Source organism: Pteropus vampyrus, unplaced genomic scaffold, assembly GCF_000151845.1.
Source record: "Pteropus vampyrus isolate Shadow unplaced genomic scaffold, Pvam_2.0 Scaffold131, whole genome shotgun sequence".
Taxonomy (NCBI): domain Eukaryota; kingdom Metazoa; phylum Chordata; class Mammalia; order Chiroptera; family Pteropodidae; genus Pteropus; species Pteropus vampyrus.
Window position 1 is genome coordinate 1,919,138 of NW_011888912.1, and position 16,751 is coordinate 1,935,888.

The window sequence follows — 16,751 nt, forward strand, 5'->3', positions numbered from 1 at the left end:
GAGCGGGGCACACGCAGAGGATTGGGCCCTGGGCGGAGGTCTAAGCTGGGGAGTCCAGAAGGCAGGGCGACGGGGGGCCCAGAGGCACTGTGGGGGGTGGGACGGGGGGTCCTGTCGCAGCCCACCAAGCGCGGTGCCAGCGTTTTACACGCGTGCGCGTGTTTATGGTCACGAGCAGCGTGTGAGGTAGGTGTTACTAACCCAGCGTTGCAAATGTGGAAACTGAGGCATGGAGCGGCGGAGCGGCCTGCTCGAGGCCGCACGGCTGGCCGCGGAAGCCGCCACACACCCCGGCCTGCGTGCGGCATGGCCCGTTCTCATGTTCCTGGCCGCCTCCCTGGGAAGTGCCCCGGGGACGTGCCGTCCCGCCGAGAGCTGGGGGCTCCCGAGACCCCGAGGCGGACACCCGGTCCTGCCAGGGGTCTGCAAACAGCGCTGCGGGCCGGGGGGAGGGGCAGGCGGGAAGGCAGGTCCCAGGTGTGCCCGTGTGAGGGAGCACGGAACTGGAATTTTGGGTGGGCAGAGGGGCGGGGCGCGGAGACGGCCTAGTGCTGACAGCAGCCTGCTGGGCTGGGGCTGGGTCGCTGCCCAGTTATTCATCACCGGCCTCCCGCCCTCACAGCTGCCCCACCCGCCCCGCCCAGGGAGACCAGAATGTCGGCTGGGAGAGTCGGGGCGCGTCCAGGCCCAGGAGCACGCCCGGCCTCGCCCCTCGCTGGCCCGGCCCGGCGGCCGCGCACTCATGGGCCCTGCTCTCCAGGTTCCAACCCGGACTCTGCTCCCCTTCCGCTCACTCACTGCCGGGCGCCCCCATCTTCCAGGGCACAGCAGGCTGGGTGCACGGCCACAGCCCCCCTGGAGTCTGGCGGATAGGGGTTCACGGTCTCAGGCGTGGTATTCCACTCAGGGTGCCTGCCCAGGGCTCGGGAGTGGCCTCCGTGTGCTCGTTCCTGTCCCTGTCCATGGCTGGGAGCTGCTCTCTGGGTCCTCTGCACCCTCCAGGCAGTGCCCTACACATGCACCTGCCACAGGCCCCCCACCTCCGACCACCCCGGGGAACGTCACCCGTCTGTGTCGGCCATCAGCCCTGAGTACAGTTTGTAAACCTTTTACTAGCTCATTACAAGTTTGCTCATCGTCCGCCACTTAGAATGTAAGTAAGCCCCGTGAGGGCAGGACCCACAGGGCCTGGCGTGGCATACAGTCCACACACCCAAGGGACTGGCTGAGTGTGAGCCACGCAGAGAGGACAGCACGTGTGCAGACAGAGAGGCCGAGGGCTGCGGGGGAAACAAACCTTCAGGAGGCTCCTTAGCGACAGGGAAGGGGCAGTGTGGTCCTGAGCTGGCCGCCACTGGGGAGCCTGCTAGCTGACCGAAGGGACTCAGCTGGAAACAGCCGGACGCAGGGAGCTGGCCCCAGGGCTGCTGCCCAGGAAGCCAGAGGGGTCTGGAAGAGGGGTCAAGGACATAAGGACTGGGCTGCATAAGGGGGGGCCACGCTGGCAAGCTTAGTGGTCCATAAAGAAAGGAGCCAGCCTCCTGGGGGTGTCTGCATCAGCTTGGGGTTCAGGTAGAGGTGATCCCCTCACCTGGGGGCTGGAACTTGGAGAAGCTTCAGCCCGGTCTCTCTTAGAGGCAGCGGGAGCCCCAGAGGCCTCCTCTCAGCCCCCCTGGGCCAGCCGTCCGCTCTCCCCCCCCTCTAGGAGGTACACTCAATAAGGGCAGGAACTTTGTCCTCTTCCCCTGGTGTCCCCAGTGCCTAGGACAGGGCCTGCTTTACAGCAGATGCTCAGTCCACGCCCTTGCGTAAGTGAATCCAGATTCCACTTTTCAGTGAAACTTGAGGTCACAAGGTTTTACTTCCATGAGCACTGTGAGCCTGCAGAGCTGAGAGTGACATCTGCGTCCCGCTTAACGCCACAGGGCAGGCGGCAGGGGCGTCTCAGGCCATTCGTCACACCCATCTGACCTCCGTGACGATGAAAACGTTCTCGTCTTGCGTCAGAATCAAGCCAACAGCGGGTCAGCTTCTTTCGGGGTGCTTTCCCCGGACCACCCACGACCCCGACACTCACACGCACCTGTTAGGACTTCCCACCGTCTCCAAGTGTGTTCTGAACGTCACCTCGACAGCGCGCCATGCAGAGCTCGGCTCTTGTGACCGAGCCTCACCGACAGCTAGGAGTGTCACCCTCTTCCGTGGTCCGTTTCCGAGGCAGGCCCCACGCGGGGCAGGGCTCAGGCAGGCAGAAGATGGCGGTGACGGGGAAGAGGTGGCCCACTGGCCCGACACCATCGAGCCCCCAACCAGGCTCTCCAGCATGGACGGCCCGCCCCCACCCCCGGGGCCGACCGTGACTGCCCCCTCCTTCCCTGCTCCCAGGCGAGAAGTCAGACCAAGGGTCAAACCCAGCCTCACTGCGGCCTTAGCCCTTCTGAGTGTGTCTCCTCGTCTGCAAAATAATTCCTCCAAGGTTCTCAGGGGAATTTGACAGACAGTAACACAGTAACGCAAGCAGCCACCTCCACGGCAGGTCGCACGGCAGGGCTCGGCGGAGGGAGCGCGCCCTCCGTCCGCTTCCGGGCGCCCCGCACTCCGGTGCCCGCGTGGCCGGCGGGAAATATGTCCCGACGACTGATTCTGGGGGCTCCTGCTCTCCACACCCGCACAAAGCGACAGATTAGGGGTCGAGTGCAGGGGTTGGAGCTAGGGACAGGGGGAGGGACTTCCGAGCATCGTGCAGCTGGTTAGTGACACAACGGGACCCCGGACCCAGGTGGTCTGACTTCCACGCCGTGTGAGGGAACTGGGTGCTGCTCACGGACTGACCCCTAGAAGGCTTTCGAGCCCACTGCTCGTCACTGGAAAACCGAGGAGGCAGCCTGGCACGGCCACTGGGTGCCCAGGCCCTGTCCCTGCCACTTCCCAGCTTGGTGACCTCACTGAGCCTCAGTGATGGTTCTGGTGCCCCCAGCCCCCACAGGGCCGCCACACAGATTCTGAAGAGATGGTCCACGTGCAGGGCCAGAACCGCGCCTGGCTCACAAAAGGAACAGAGAAGCATCCAGAACAACTGAATTTCGTACCTAGACACAATTTTAGAGGTCACCGCTGTCAGCTTCCAGGGGTTACGCGCTGCCTTTCCTAGCAGTGTGGGCCGCTCCTTGAAGGCCTTCCTGCACCCCAAAGGTAGCAAAACAATCACCGTCAAAGACACAATTAACATTTATTGTAGCTGGCAGATTAGGTTTTGGATAGGCCTGACGAGTGATACAATGGAGCCGTATTTTTATGTGCTGTCATGTGCTCTTTACAGCGCTCTGGGCTCTTCCATAACCCGTGTGCAGGGGACTTTAATGCCCATTTTATAGGACTTTTATAAGGGAGGCTGGAGAGCTGCAGAGAAGAACAGTGGCCCGGGCAGGAGTCACCAGACTTGGTTAGAATGGTTAACTGATGACCTCGGGCAAGCCACCTCCTCCCCCTGTCAGAAAGATGTCGAGGCCGGGCTGGGGGTGTCCAGGGCTCCGTCAGCCCCAGGGCCTATGGCTGGAAGCAGAATCTTACATTTTTAAGTGCCGATCGAGGCTTACAGGTGTTGACCTTTCGTACCCATGACGTATCGTTAGTCACATCTCTGGTTTATTTGACACTCGGTCCTTAGGAGCACAGGCCTCAATTATAAAACTATTTCTATTGGGGACTATCATCTGCTTTACGATATTCAGCTTAGCACGTGCCTGTGGGGTGCCTTCTGGGAAGAGCCGGGGCTCCCCACGTATGACACCCACTTCTCAGGTAATGAGCGTGTGACTTTCGAGTGGCCCCTGAAACTCACTCGGGCTTCTCCATCCTCCCTCGACATAAAATTCCCGGCAAGCGTAGATTCCGATGGTCTCTTGCTTTGCAGATTACAAGAGGAGTTTGTGAGCCGTGGGTGGTGACTACAAATGACAGCAGAAGTGACAGCTGTGACAGCCTAATAGAGGAGCCCCCAATCTCAGGAGCTGGCCACTATGACACAGCTCAGTAATGATGTCCACGATGAGAGCCTCGGTTCATGGAGAAGTTCGCGAAATGCGTTCAGGATCTTTTGGGTAAGGAGGCAAGGCAGGGTGTGACACCTTTGCAAAGATTTCCATCAAGGTCCTTTAAAAAGTACTCAGCTCCTGTCACACCAAATCACCTGGCGTAGGCTGCCACTGTGCCTGGAGACGATGCCACTGGAGCGAGGCATCACCGCGCGTGTCCCGGGGCTGCGGGAGAATGCACACGGGCGTCCTGCAACCCTAAGTCCCTGTGCGGCGGTTTATGGGCAAGGCGGACTTTGAGCTTTTCAGTAAGGATCTGGATAAGATTTACACTAGACTTAATTCACCGCAAATGAGCCTTTATTCGTTCATCCATTTAAAAGTATTTTTTATTGTGCCCCTAATGTGCGCCTGGCCCCGTTTTAGGGGCTAAGTCTGGAGTTCGGGCGGATCCACCCTCTGGCAGGTACTGCTCACCGGCTTTGGGTTTTCGTCCCAAGGCTGGTCCCTGGCCTGGCTTCATGCCCCCACGCCTCCGCCTGCAGGCTAGAAGCTGCCCTCCAGGGGGGCCGGGTACCCCCTAAGATGGAGCGCTTCTGGCGCGTCTTGCCAGAGAGATGGCTCCCCAGGCTCCTGAGCCGAGCGCTACTTTCTCCACCTGCAGCAGGAACAGGACCGCGGGCGTCTCCAGGACCTCGCTGCAGGCGTGGAGGGGGAGGGGAGGGCGACAGGGCGGACAGCAGTCCCACACTCCCGACGCGGCCCTGCCCCCAGGAGCGCCCGCCGCCGCAGCGGCAGGACAGGGCGGAGTGGGTGGTGCAGGCAGGGGCGGTATATCCAGTCTGACGCAGGGCGGGCCTCGCCAGTGCCAGGAGAGGGACGAGCCAGGGCGGAGGCGCCAGGAGCAGCCCCGAGCCTTCGCGAACACTCACTCTATGGCCACAGGGAGCCGCTGAGCGACAAGAGCCCTCCGCGCCGCACCTCGCCGCCCCGCGCTCTCCAGGCCAGCGCGCCCGCGCCTCCGCCGCCACCATGAACCACTCGCCGCTCAAGACCGCCCTGGCCTACGAGTGCTTCCAGGACCAGGACAACTCGACGCTGGCCCTGCCCTCCGATCAGAAGATGAAGACCGGCACGTCGGGCAGGCAGCGCGTGCAGGAGCAGGTGCTGATGACCGTCAGGCGGCAGAAGTCCAAGTCCTCCCAGTCGTCCACCCTGAGCCACTCCAACCGAGGTAAAGGCTGCGCGCGCGTGCGCGGGGTCTGCGCGGGGTCTGCGCGGGGTCCGTGCGCCCCTGCCCCGCCGCGGGGCGCGCACATCCGGGGCTGCCGGGAGCGAGGGACTGCGGGCGAGGCCGGTCTGCGCGGGGCGAACCCAGAGCTCCCCGGCCCTGTTCCGCCCCGGTCAGCGCGCGCCGGTGAGCGCACAGGTGGCTCTCCAGGACGCGGCTGCCAGCGGCGGGCGAGGCTGGCACCTAGACCCAAACAGGGGCGGGAGGGGGCGCGGAAACAGCCCGCTAGCAGGAAGAGGCCACCGGGGCCGGCGTGCGCCCTGGGGACGCCCCCTTTCCCGCGGGTTGTCCCTGCGCACTCAGCTTCGGTGGGAACAAGTGTGTTGGGGGAGAGGAGGGACTTCCCACTGGCCCCAGGCTGGGCCCTCGGAGGGGCGCTTGTCCAATCAGTGTGCGGCTCACCTGACCAGCCCACCCCAGGTTCCCCACTGAAGCGGGGTGCTAGGGGAAAGGAAGAGGACCCCCGAAACGAGGAGAGAGGTGCCGGATCTGGGCTTTTGTGAAGAACGTTAAGAGCAAATGCTTTAATGCAAAGAATTCGAATGAGAACAGCGCACAAGCTGGTGACTGTTCTACCTATTTATTTAGCTGAATTTAGTAAAATGCTAGTGAAGACCCTGCAGACTGCAAGCCAGCGCGGTCAACCAGGGTTCGTGTCTGGGTCAGGCCCTCATGAGAGAGTGACGAGTGACGAGGCAGGAGGTCCGGGAGAGGAAGAGGGGGAGGGGGAGGGGGAGGCCGACCCTGGCCGCCGCCCACCACACAGCAGGCTCCGTGCCCCGCACCCGCTCTCGCGCCCCGCCTCTGGCTTCTGTTCCCTCTCTCCTGTGTCCTGGTGGCCCCTGTGCTGAGTCCAGGGAGAGAAGTGGCTGGCTGAGGCCCGCCCAGCACCCCCGCCCAGCACCCCCGGCCCAGGCGCAGCTCTGCATGCCCGTGGCCCTGGCCTGAGCCCCTGGTCCCTTCCTGCAGACCCTGCCTCGAGGTCTCACAGCCCCCAGACCCTCGGCCTCCTCCTTCACTTGGAGCCTCGGTGGCTCCGTGCTTACTGGCCTTTACTGGAGGAGTTTGTGAAGAGCAAAGTGCCCCATTTCTGGCCGTGGCACAGTCACAGCTGCAGCCAGTCTCCTCTCTTCTCTGAACGAGATGGCCCTGTCCCCTGTCCCCTGTCCCCTTCCCACTCCCACGCCATCTCTGGCCCGAGCTCCGGGCTCACAGCTCCAGAAAAATCTCAGACCGGCCCCAGTGCCCCAAACATCTCCTCTTCCCGCCTGTTGAGACACTGGTCGAGTGTCCGTCCATGCCAGAGTCCTCCAGGGGCCTTTGGCCAAGGTGAGGTTCAACTCCAGGGGCTCACGCATACGTCTCCAGACACACTTGGCCCTGTGGATGTGTCCACTGTCCCCTCAGCTAGGACCAGTCCCCCGGGCGGCATCACAGCCGGGAGAGGCAGTTAGGTCACTTGGAGCTGGTGCTTCTGGTTTATCCGGCTTGGTTTCATCAGCGTCCCCACCTCCTCGCGGAACCACCCCAGGTCGGCCGTTGCTGGCACCGTGGCCACTCACTTCACTCCCTCTCTCGAATCAGTTGCATCCCACATACCTCCTCTGGTCCCCAGGAGGGGCTTGGTGGCTGTGGAAGGGCTGTACCCCAGCCACGTCCCTTGCTGCAGTGGGAGGCTCAAATTCTCCTTCAGTCTCATCCATGAGGCAGGAGCAGGGGTCTTGGGTTCCCCGAGTCCCGCCCAGGGCCCTTCTAGTGAGAAACTGCAGCCCTGGAGAAGGCCAGCCACACCCCACAGGTGCGGGGCAAGGCGGCCGCCACGCCTGTCGCCTGCGAAGGACAGTCAGGAATGGGCCACCGAGGGCCCAGCAGTGGGACCGGCCCCCTCTCAGCGCCTATCCCTGTGGCAGCTGCCAGGGCCTGGGGCCCAGGGCCATCTCTGCCCAGTCTTCCTGAAACGTGCGCTCCAGACAGATGTCCCACGCTGGTTGGGCCCCCCAGGGCAGTGTGGAGGCTGCTGCGGCCTGCCTGCCTATATGGCCTTTCCCCATGGGCCCCTCATTGGCTGTCCTGTCCCCGTGTGGCAGGGCGTCTGCTCAGGCTGCAGGGCGCTCGAGGGATGTGGCTGCTCAGACGGGTCTCTGCGGGGAGCTCGACCTGCCGGGCTGGGGAGTCCTGCAGGGGTTGGCGATCAGCGGAGGCTGTGGGCAAAGGGCAGCGCCCCACTTTCCGGCCTGAAGAGAGACACTTTTCCACACCCAGGTGCTTTGTAACTTCATGGGGACCCCGTCCCAAAGCCTCATCCAAATCTCAAGATCCAGCTCCCCGTGAGTCACACCAGCCACAAGGTGTGCGAGGTCAGCCTCTTCCCCCGTCCCTTCTCTGGGGAAGGAAAATCTCGCGCTGTGTCTCCCTGCCACTCAGGCGGCTGGGAGTCCCACCTCCGGCCTTGGGCCCGACTCCCCTCCCTTCCTCCCAGAAGCCCCATTTCCTCATCTCAAGGGCCAACCCTGACTCCTCCTCGGTCAGAGACAGGGGCGGGTGGCGGAGGGCTGGGGTGCTGCCTGTCCCGGCCTCGTCGTCCCCGGCAGAGGTGCCTGAGGCTGTCCCGGGCCGGCCTGTGCGGGCCCCGGCACACGGGGAGGGGCCCGCCCTGTTAGCTCTTCCTTTCCCCTTCGTGTTTGGCTCTGTCCCAGCACCCAGCTCTGCCCGGGTGGGGCGCAGCTCACCCTTCTGTCTGAAAGTTGTCCTTGGACCACAGACTGTGAACGGATGTCACGTCTGGCGCATGTTTTAGGGACCAGAGCTGACACAGGAGACAGCAAAGGGCAGTATTTGTGCCTCGGCTCGGTCCAGCGGCAAAACACACTAATTAAACTTCAAATGTACCAATTCTTGTTTCTTTACAACGCATCTTGGCTTGAAGTTGAGGTTTGAGTCGATTTTCGTCGGCTTGTTTCAACACATGCAAAAATGCTGGAGATTCCAGGCTGTTTTGCGGCAAATGCTATTTTTCTGGCTCTTTTCCCTTGGCTGAGCTCCTTGGCGGAGATTTCTTAAACAACCAAAAAAGCCCTCAAATTCCTCTTCCCACACACGAAATCGTAAATATCAATAAGCCAATTGTTCTAGGTTTCAAAATGTGGGAACGACCTCTGAGATGGGGTGTGACCCCCCAGAAGCCGTGTGACGTTTGAACGAAACCAAACGGAAGGATGTTAGATGTCGTGCTTGGGTGGCATTCTTTGTAGGCACACCACAGACGCACACACACACGCACACACGCACGCACGTGTCCACACCTGTGCGCATACGCACATGCACACACCCCGCCCTGAGGCTTGTGCTGTGGCCGGAGTCCAGCCTGGGTGTCCTGCTGACTGGTGCGAGATCTTGGGCAAGCTGCTGCCTCTCTCTGGGCGTCTGCCCCTGTGACGCCTTGGCTTAGATCACCTCCAGGGTGCCTGGTGACAGTCACACGTTTTGGAACTAGCTTGTCTAACTCCTTACCTCTGCAAACCAGGCCCCAAACCGCCTGCAGCTGTGCTGTGGAAGAGCTCCTCACTCAAGAAGCATGGCTCACAGCTTCTTATGCGTAAACACCCTCGCACACCCCAAACCCGGTCGGGTACCCTGTTCTCAAACTTGGCGGCACGTTGGAGCCAACTGGCATTTTAAAAAATGCAATGCCTGGCCCACTGCACAGGCCCGACTGAGTGACTGCGGAGACAGCGCCGGCCTCCGGACGTGTCGTATGCCCAGCGAGTCCGACGTGTAGCCACGTTCAAGAGCCACAGCTGTGGTCCCTGTCCTTCGCTCGCACACAGGCTCAGAGTGGGGGCCACCCCGTAACAGGCACACACACGCGTGCACACACGCGGACGCCCGGTGTAGTAACTGCTGGGGACGATTTTACTCTGGGCGTCCAGCCCTGTGGCCGAGTCCTGCTTTGGCCCTCGCCCCCGGGCCAATCCGTCCCCACAGTTCATCCCCACAGACTTCCACAGGATGCGACCAGCCACTGCGCAGTCCTCAGGTTTCGTGGTGGCCACGCGCAGGTGGGTGGCGGGCTTCCAGCACAGCTGGGCTGGGGTGCTGGTGAGGGGAAGAGACACAGGCTTCCTCTGCGTTTCTGTCACACGTGCCCAGGGGCAGGGCCAGAACCACGCCAAGCGCCGGCGAGGCCGTGCTGGCCCAGCTCGCACTCCAGGACAGGAGGCAGGTCCACAGTGTCCCCAGCTGGCCTGGGCAGAGGAGACGGAGCATGGCTGGCCGTCCTCCTCCTGGGGCACCTGGACTTCGCCACAGACACTGTCCTGAGAGCGCCTGCGGGCAGGAGTCAGCAGGCTGGGTCCCCCAGCACCCTCTCGGGGTGAGTCTGGGCCTGGGCCTGGGCCACGCACTCACACACACCGTGCAGGTCACTCTCACGAGCCCACGGGCCAGCTCCGAGCGGCCGAGCGGCCAGAAGGGGTGCTGACGAGGTCCCGCCAGCGGGTGGCAGTGCCAGGAGCCGGGCGGGGTCCTCCCCAGGAAAGGCTGCTTTTTGTGTGAGGTCTTGAAGGCAGGGAGAGGCCTGGGCTGAGAAGAAGAGCTGTTTCAGGTGTGGAGGGTGTGACCTATTTGAAGGCTTAGAGGTGAACAGGATGAGTCATCCCCGCCAAGGCCCGCCTGTCCCCACTGGAGAAAGAGCTCCATGTGTCCTAACAAAGGCACCGCTTCTGCTTTCCAAGCTTACGTGGGGAAGGGGGGATGGGCTGTAACACCAAGGGGGCCAGGCGCAGAGAGAAGCAGTGTCGAGGGACGAATGTCATCGGGGCGGCAGGGTGCTGAGATGGCCGTACACCCGAGGTGCTGACGAGAGCCTGCCAGCGGTGTGGACGTTCGCCGTTTGCCGTCAGGGTTCTGGGGGGCGGGCAGGTGCCTCTGGGGACAGCGACAATGCTAGGCCGGGCGGCAGACAGCTTCCCTGAGAAGCGCCATCTTCGGCCCTGGTGGACACACGGTGGGATGCAGATGCTCACCTGGGCGGGGCGGGGCTCGGGGTGAGCTGGCTGCTGGGCTCCCCTCCCCTGAGAATCCTCCCCAAGTAAGTGGCCGTGGATATTCGAGGGCTGCACCCAGCTCCCCTCTCTGCCAGGTCTACCTGGCCTGCCAGGGGCCTGCTTGGCTGGGATGAAGGCCTGGCTGGGTAGAGTTCAAGGACCCTGGTCTCATGTAGCAATTATGGGGACTTTGGGGCCTCTGGGCACCGGAGCACCGTCCCCACGAGAGGTGGCCAAGGGAAACCACGGCCTCCATGCCCTGTACTGAGATGGGCGGCCAGGGGTGACAGGCGCAGAGGCGGTGACCAGGAAAGGCTTCCTAGAAGTGAGTGGGGAAGCGGGGTGGAGCGGTGAGGGCCGCCGCGCCCAGCCCTGCTCCTCGCGGGAAGCCCCACGCCCTGGCTGTTGAACTTGACTTTGGGAGGCGGTAGTTCCCAGGCAGAGGGGAACCTGCTTCTGTTGCAGGAGCAGCTCCGCCCCCACCCGTACCCCTCGGTTATGCATTGTACTGCAAGGTGTGACCTCAGGTGTGTGACGGCTCTGGACGCCTCCCCTCCCTCATGACCTTGGGCCCGAGCACAGCTACCTTCTGCGGGAGAAGCAGTACTGGCGGGCGTGATGGCAGCCTCGTTCTCGCAAGGAAGCCAAGCCAAGCGGCTTGAGGCGGGCTTGACGGCGGTCTCAGCCCAGGTGGAGCTCAGGGGGCGCGTTCGGGAGCTCGCGGGAAGGAAGTGAGAGTTATAGACAAACAGCTATCATCACCAGAGTCACCATGGCGACACGGGGACTGGCATTCCAGGGGCGCTGTGCTCCCCCACTCCCACCCCGCCTCCACGGCGAGAGGGCCCCACCGGTCCCCGCCAGTCTCAGAGGGACGAGTGTGTGCGAGGGAGGGGCGCGTCGCCTGCTGACCGAGAGGGCAAGAGACACCGCTGTGGACAGCGCCCGCTGAGAAGCGGCAGAGGACGCGGGCGCCCGTCCCCGCGGGAGGCCTCTTAGGGCTCTGTGGGCTCTGCCACCACTCCAGACTTTCCATCCAGAAGCGTCTGGCTGGCCCACGCTGCCCTTTGCTGAGAAATCCATGCTCGTGGGGCAGAACCAAACGAATGTGGGCCCGCCGAGCCCTGGGAGGGCGGTGGAGATGGGGCGGACCGGTGGGTTGTGGGGGACAGCGGAGGTGGGGCGGATGATGGAGCGGGGTACAGCAGAGGCGGGGCGGATGGAGGGCGGGAACAAGGCCCGGCTGCCGCCCCTTCCCTGGGCATCCGAGCCCCGCGTTGCCTCCAGTGTCCTCTCCCGAGGGCGGCCTTCCTCCCTTTCTGGAGAACGGGCCATGAGCGGCCTGCACTCAGCAGGGAGCCCCGAGGAAGCCAGAGGCTCCCAGGGCAGTCCCACTGGGAGTCAGGGTGGCTGGGCCCAGAGCAGCCAAGGAGGCGGCGACACAGCCTTTGACGTCTGCCCCCTTCCTGTAACGAGCCCAATGCGGGCCTTCGGGGGTGTGGGGGCCGCCCCCTCTTCCCAGGAGAGGAAGCTGGGGCCCAGAGAGAGCACGTGACTTGCCCAAATGTCAGAGCACGACCATTTCAACAACTCCAGGCTCCCAGGCCACGGTCGATGGCCCTAAGAGCCAGTTGACCCTCTGCCACTGGGGCGGAGAATCAGGGCCAGGGTTCTGTCCTAGGAGCTCTGGGGTGGTCATGTGGCATTGCACAGAAGTGGCACCAGGCGGGGACAGCTGCCACAGTCCCCATCCCCCCAAAGGCTTGGGAGTCCGGGTGGCTGTGGCAGGTGGGGACCGGCCACCTGAGCAGGTGAGACCACTGGCAAACCCTCCCCCCAGACAGGGCCTCGGACGCTGGAGTCCGGCCATCGCTAGGAAGCAGCATGCTCGTCCCTAGGGTACTCGCCTGGACCCACGGAGACCGTGGTCTGAAGTGCGGCCAGCTTTGCCCCAGCTGTCCTCTATGGCCCTCATGCAGTGGCCGGGGAAGGACCCCAGGCAGGAGGGGACTGGGGTGCGGTGGAGGTGGCAGGGAGGCCGGGCTTCCCGGAGGGAACAAGGTGTGGAGCGTGGCTTTGGAAGGTGGGCGAGATTCGACGGCTGTGGCCGAGGAGGGCGGGCAGACTCCGCGAGGAGCCTGTGAGCAAGGTCGTGACCTGTCGCCGTCAGCCATGTTCCAAGGACAGCTGTCCTTTAGTGCCCCCACCTCAAGCCCGGGGAGGGGGTGGCCCCATCAGGAGCCCAAATTCAGCCCCTCTTTCTGTGATTCAAGGCCCTTTGCCCTGAAATCCTAACGATACCGTCCTCCCGCCTGTGGTTCGTGGCCTCCAGCTCTCAGGAACATTAATTAGTGCTCATGGGCCTCTGAGGGGATGGCCACGCTGCCCTCACCACCTGCAGCAGCCAGGGGATGTGGGGAGGGGCGGAAGGTCACTGCGTCACTGGTGGGGCCGGGCTGAGGGTTGGAAGTGGAGTCCTGCCCCGAGCTGGACTCTAAGCGGCCATCGCTGCTCTGTGATGCTGACCTTGCAGCACTGGACCTGGCAGTGGAGGCCCCGCCCATCTTCCCCAAGTGGGAAGCTGGTCCCTGTGGAATGGGGACTCATGAGTCCATGGACTGGAACAGCGGCGGTCGGAGGCCCCCCACGCCAGGTCCTGACCTGTGGGTGTCACCTGCCTCAAGAGCAGGGAGCCATAAGGTTCCCAGGAGGGGCTGGCCCACCCCGAGCTGTCCCGCAGCTGTCTGTAGGGGCGCTGGCCGTGGAGGGGGCGGAGTAAAGGGACACAGCAAAGGGCGACTCAGCCCCATTGGCCAGCCACTGAGCGCGGACCTGGTCCCCTGGGGCGTGCTGGACCCGGACGCAGCGATGCCCGGTGGGGAGGGGGGTGAACTGCTCGGCCACCACCCTCTAACTCTGTTTCTGCCCTCAGGGTCCATGTACGATGGCTTGGCCGACAATTACAACAACTATGGGACTGCCAACCGGAGCAGCTACTACTCCAAGTTCCAGGCGGGGCCTGGCTCGTGGGGCTATCCGGTAAGGAGCTGGTTCCCCTCCAAGGGACCGGGCCGTCGTGGGGATGGAGGGGGTGGGGCGGGGAGAGGAGGCTGCTCCGCTCCCTGCGATGGGACCGGGTCCCTTCGCTTGGCCATGTGTCATAGGGGCCCTCAGTACAGCCTCCTGTTAGGGCCGATAGATATTTCTTCACGTCTCAGACGAGAACGTTTTCGGAAAAGCACAAAGAGACACGTTTGTGAGAGTCCATCTCGCAACCCGATTGGGTCACAGATGTGAGAGTTTGGCTTCTTGAGGTCTGTTCGTGGGTGATGCGGCTGTCTCTGGGGAAACCCCAAAGGGAGCTGTCCCTTCGGTCTGTGCCGATGGCCAAGGCGCCCCGGAAGCACCCCCACCCCGAGGCCAGGAGCGGCGCCACTGCAGCGGCTCCTGACCTTGCAGACGGGGGCTGGAGCGGGGTTTTTGTCGGGCAGGCCAGGGTTCGAATTCGAGCTCCGCGGCTTCACGGAGGAAGGCCCCTTCCACCCCTCGCGTGTGGCGCGGGTGTAACCAAGTCCCCTCGTGGGGCCAGTTCCAGGATTACATGAAATAATGTCCATGAAGAAAACTGAATATCATCAGTCTTAAGATTTTTTTCATTTACATGGGTAGAGATGACCCCTGATCTTTTCATCCTGGCCCCGTCACTGCCTTTCCATGTGACGTCAACCCTCCAAGCCCAGCCCACCCACTACTGAACCGATATCTGTGGAGCCCGCCCTGGGGCCACGCTCCGGGCCAACCATCCAGGCCAGCAAAGGGCTTTCCTCGTAGCCTGACTTCGGGGCTCCTGGCCCAGCTGTCTCTCCCAGCGCTCCGATTCGATGGCTTTTCTTTCTTTTTGCCGATTTCAGCATTGGCCTGTTTTCTTTTTGGAAATTCGTGAGCCCCCCGAGGCATCATGCGGGTGGGGTGAGGGCTGCCCTTCCGCGGGAGCCTGGGGCGCCGTCTTCGTGGGCCCCCGGGATCCTGGCAGCATTTGCTTTGAGCCCACCTTGCTCACAGGGGTCACCCTGGTCGTTGGGGTTCCGGGCAAGGGAGAGGGTGGGCGGCTTAGGAGTCAGAGGCTCCCTTTGCCTCCGGCTTGACTCGGGCCTTCCTGCGTTTCCGTTGGGGCTAATTTGGGAGGACTCGTCTGTCGCGTCTGTCACAGGTTAGGGGCTAAAGGGAGGAATTGGCCAGGTTTGCTGCGAATTCATTTCCCTCGGAAAATTCATTTTCCGATTCTCGGTGCGACATAAATACATTCGGTTGACTGAGTCCAGGAAGCCTGCGAGTCGGGCGCTGATGTGAGTAGACAGCTTTGGGGCGGAGTGGTGACCACACGGAGTCTGGGAAAACGATTTGGTCGTGGGAGACGGCCGGGCAGGGCGCGGGGGGCGCGCGCGCTCACGCCCACCGAGCAGCTGGTCAGTCCGGAGGCTGGGCCCGGCCCTGTGACTCTGGCTAAACCTCTCGACTCCCCGGGGTCGACCTGCTCTCGCGGGAATGGGACGGTGATGCCTCTGTGCTCGCAGGTCGCTACTACGTTGCATTACCAAGTGGAGAGTGTTACCAATTTGTTTACAAGCATGAAAGTTTGTAGCCAAGGACTGTCCGCATCGCCAGCTGGCCCATGGGGAGCATTTCTTCTGATTAATTAACCGACGTCTCTTAACGCTCCCGCATGACCCCCCCGTCCGCCTGTGTTCAGACCACCAGCGAAAATCCCCTCCCTTTCGGCCCCCAGAGGCCTACCCTGCTCGCTCCTCCCTCGCTGGTAGGACCTGAGACGTGACTCACTCCGGGCAGCTGCCGGGGCACGTCCCGTCCCTCCCCGGCTCAGCAGAGGCTCTGGGAACAGCCAGGAGCTGAGCACACACGCGGCTCAGGCCGTGGGAGGGCGGAGTAGGAGGCAATGGCGTAGCCGATGGGGCCGGGAGGAGAGCAGGGGAGGGTGACGGGTGGTGGCCCCCGGCCTGTGCGTTTCCTGGCGTGGCCCCACCGGCTCAGGGCGATGTGACTTCCTCCCCACTGCTGAGACCCATAGGGCACAGAGGCCCAGGAGCGAGGGAAGTGGGGCCCAGCCGTCAGCACAGCCCATTAGCAGGTTTGGGGTCGTTTCCTGCCAGCTGGGAGTCAGCGACCGTGGGGGCCCGGCCAGAGCTGAGTGGACACAGCTGAAGAGACTGTCCGCCCTCAATGAACTTGCAGCCCAGGCGGGAGAAGCAGAGGTCAGCAGACAGATCGAATGCAGGCGTTAGCTGCACGGAGTGTCACACCAGTACTGGGGGTTCGATGTTTCTATTTGCTACATCTGGCACCCTGGGTTAGGGTAGCTTCACACACACACACACACACACACACACACACACACACACACACACACACACCCCTTACACTCCTCTCCCAGGCAAGGGACCCAAGCTGAGTGGCTTCGGGCTGCAGCTGTTTCTGGTAAGAGCTTGAGGTCCGCATAATATGGCCCCTGAATACCGTCCTCGGGGCCAGGTGAGACCAGGTCAGGGGTGAGAGAGAGCTGGGGACAGGGGGAGCCTCAGCCCTTCCGTCCCAGAGCTGAAAGCTGGCTTCTTCACATGGCTTTGTCCTCGGTGAAGCTGAGGCCAGGGGAGAGTTTCAATTTCTGGGGACTTTCTGGATTAAGACTGAAATCTCCCTTTCTGGCCTGGGGCCCACCATGTAGAGTCACTCTCCCAAGCTCAGCTACATGCAACCGCGCACTCCCGAGGGGCTGAGTGCCCAGGAGTGGACCTTTGTCCTGGCTTTGTCCTGCTGGTCGGCCTCCTTCCCCCACTTGAAGCCAGGACTCATAGCGGCCTTCCCCCCAGCCCCTTCTCCGTGGTACCTGACTGACCGACCCCGCTGTGAAAGGGCCTGTGGACGAGGTGCTAGGGGCCCTGTCCCCGGAGGAGAGCTGACGCCGACGCCCAGACACGGGGCCGCCTGGGCCTGTCACAGCCACACGCTCACCCGTGGAGCAAGGCGGCGGGCCAGGACCCGGCTTCTCAGGGTCCTATGTGGCTGGAGAGTGGCTCTGGGTAGCTGCAGGGACCAGTGTCCGCAGGGGCAGGGTGGCCCCTTCCGCCGAGCCCGCCACCCCAGGCCGGCAGACGGGCGCCGGCTTCCACATGTCCTGCCTTCATCTGAGCAGGTGTGGACGCCGGGGAAGCAGCAGCTCAGGACCCTTCCAGGAGGAGGGTGGGTCGCCATCTCCTGCAGTTGGGAAGGAAGGGGACAGGCTCCACCTGGCCCCTGCCCACCTCAGCACCCAGCCCGCCACCCTCTGCATGTCTCGGCTCCGAACGCTGGTGCCAGCCTCTGCCC

At 63.1% G+C, this 16,751-nt stretch overlaps 1 protein-coding gene across 2 annotated transcripts in view; it reads left to right on the plus strand.

Annotated features, from left to right (window-relative positions):
- Positions 1 to 4,845: 4,845 nt before the first annotated feature.
- Positions 4,846 to 16,751, plus strand: part of PKP1 (plakophilin 1) — a 32,341-nt gene continuing 20,435 nt past the window's right edge. Inside the window, exons 1-2 of one of the 2 annotated variants that reach the window (XM_011367268.2) lie at positions 4,846 to 5,268; positions 13,303 to 13,409. In XM_011367268.2, coding sequence (XP_011365570.1) covers positions 5,067 to 5,268; positions 13,303 to 13,409 — 309 coding nt within the window. In that variant the 5' untranslated portion in view covers positions 4,846 to 5,066. Of the gene's footprint in view, positions 5,269 to 13,302; positions 13,410 to 15,483; positions 15,641 to 16,751 lie in introns of those variants that run through there. The other variant, XM_023534793.1, reaches the window with a different exon arrangement.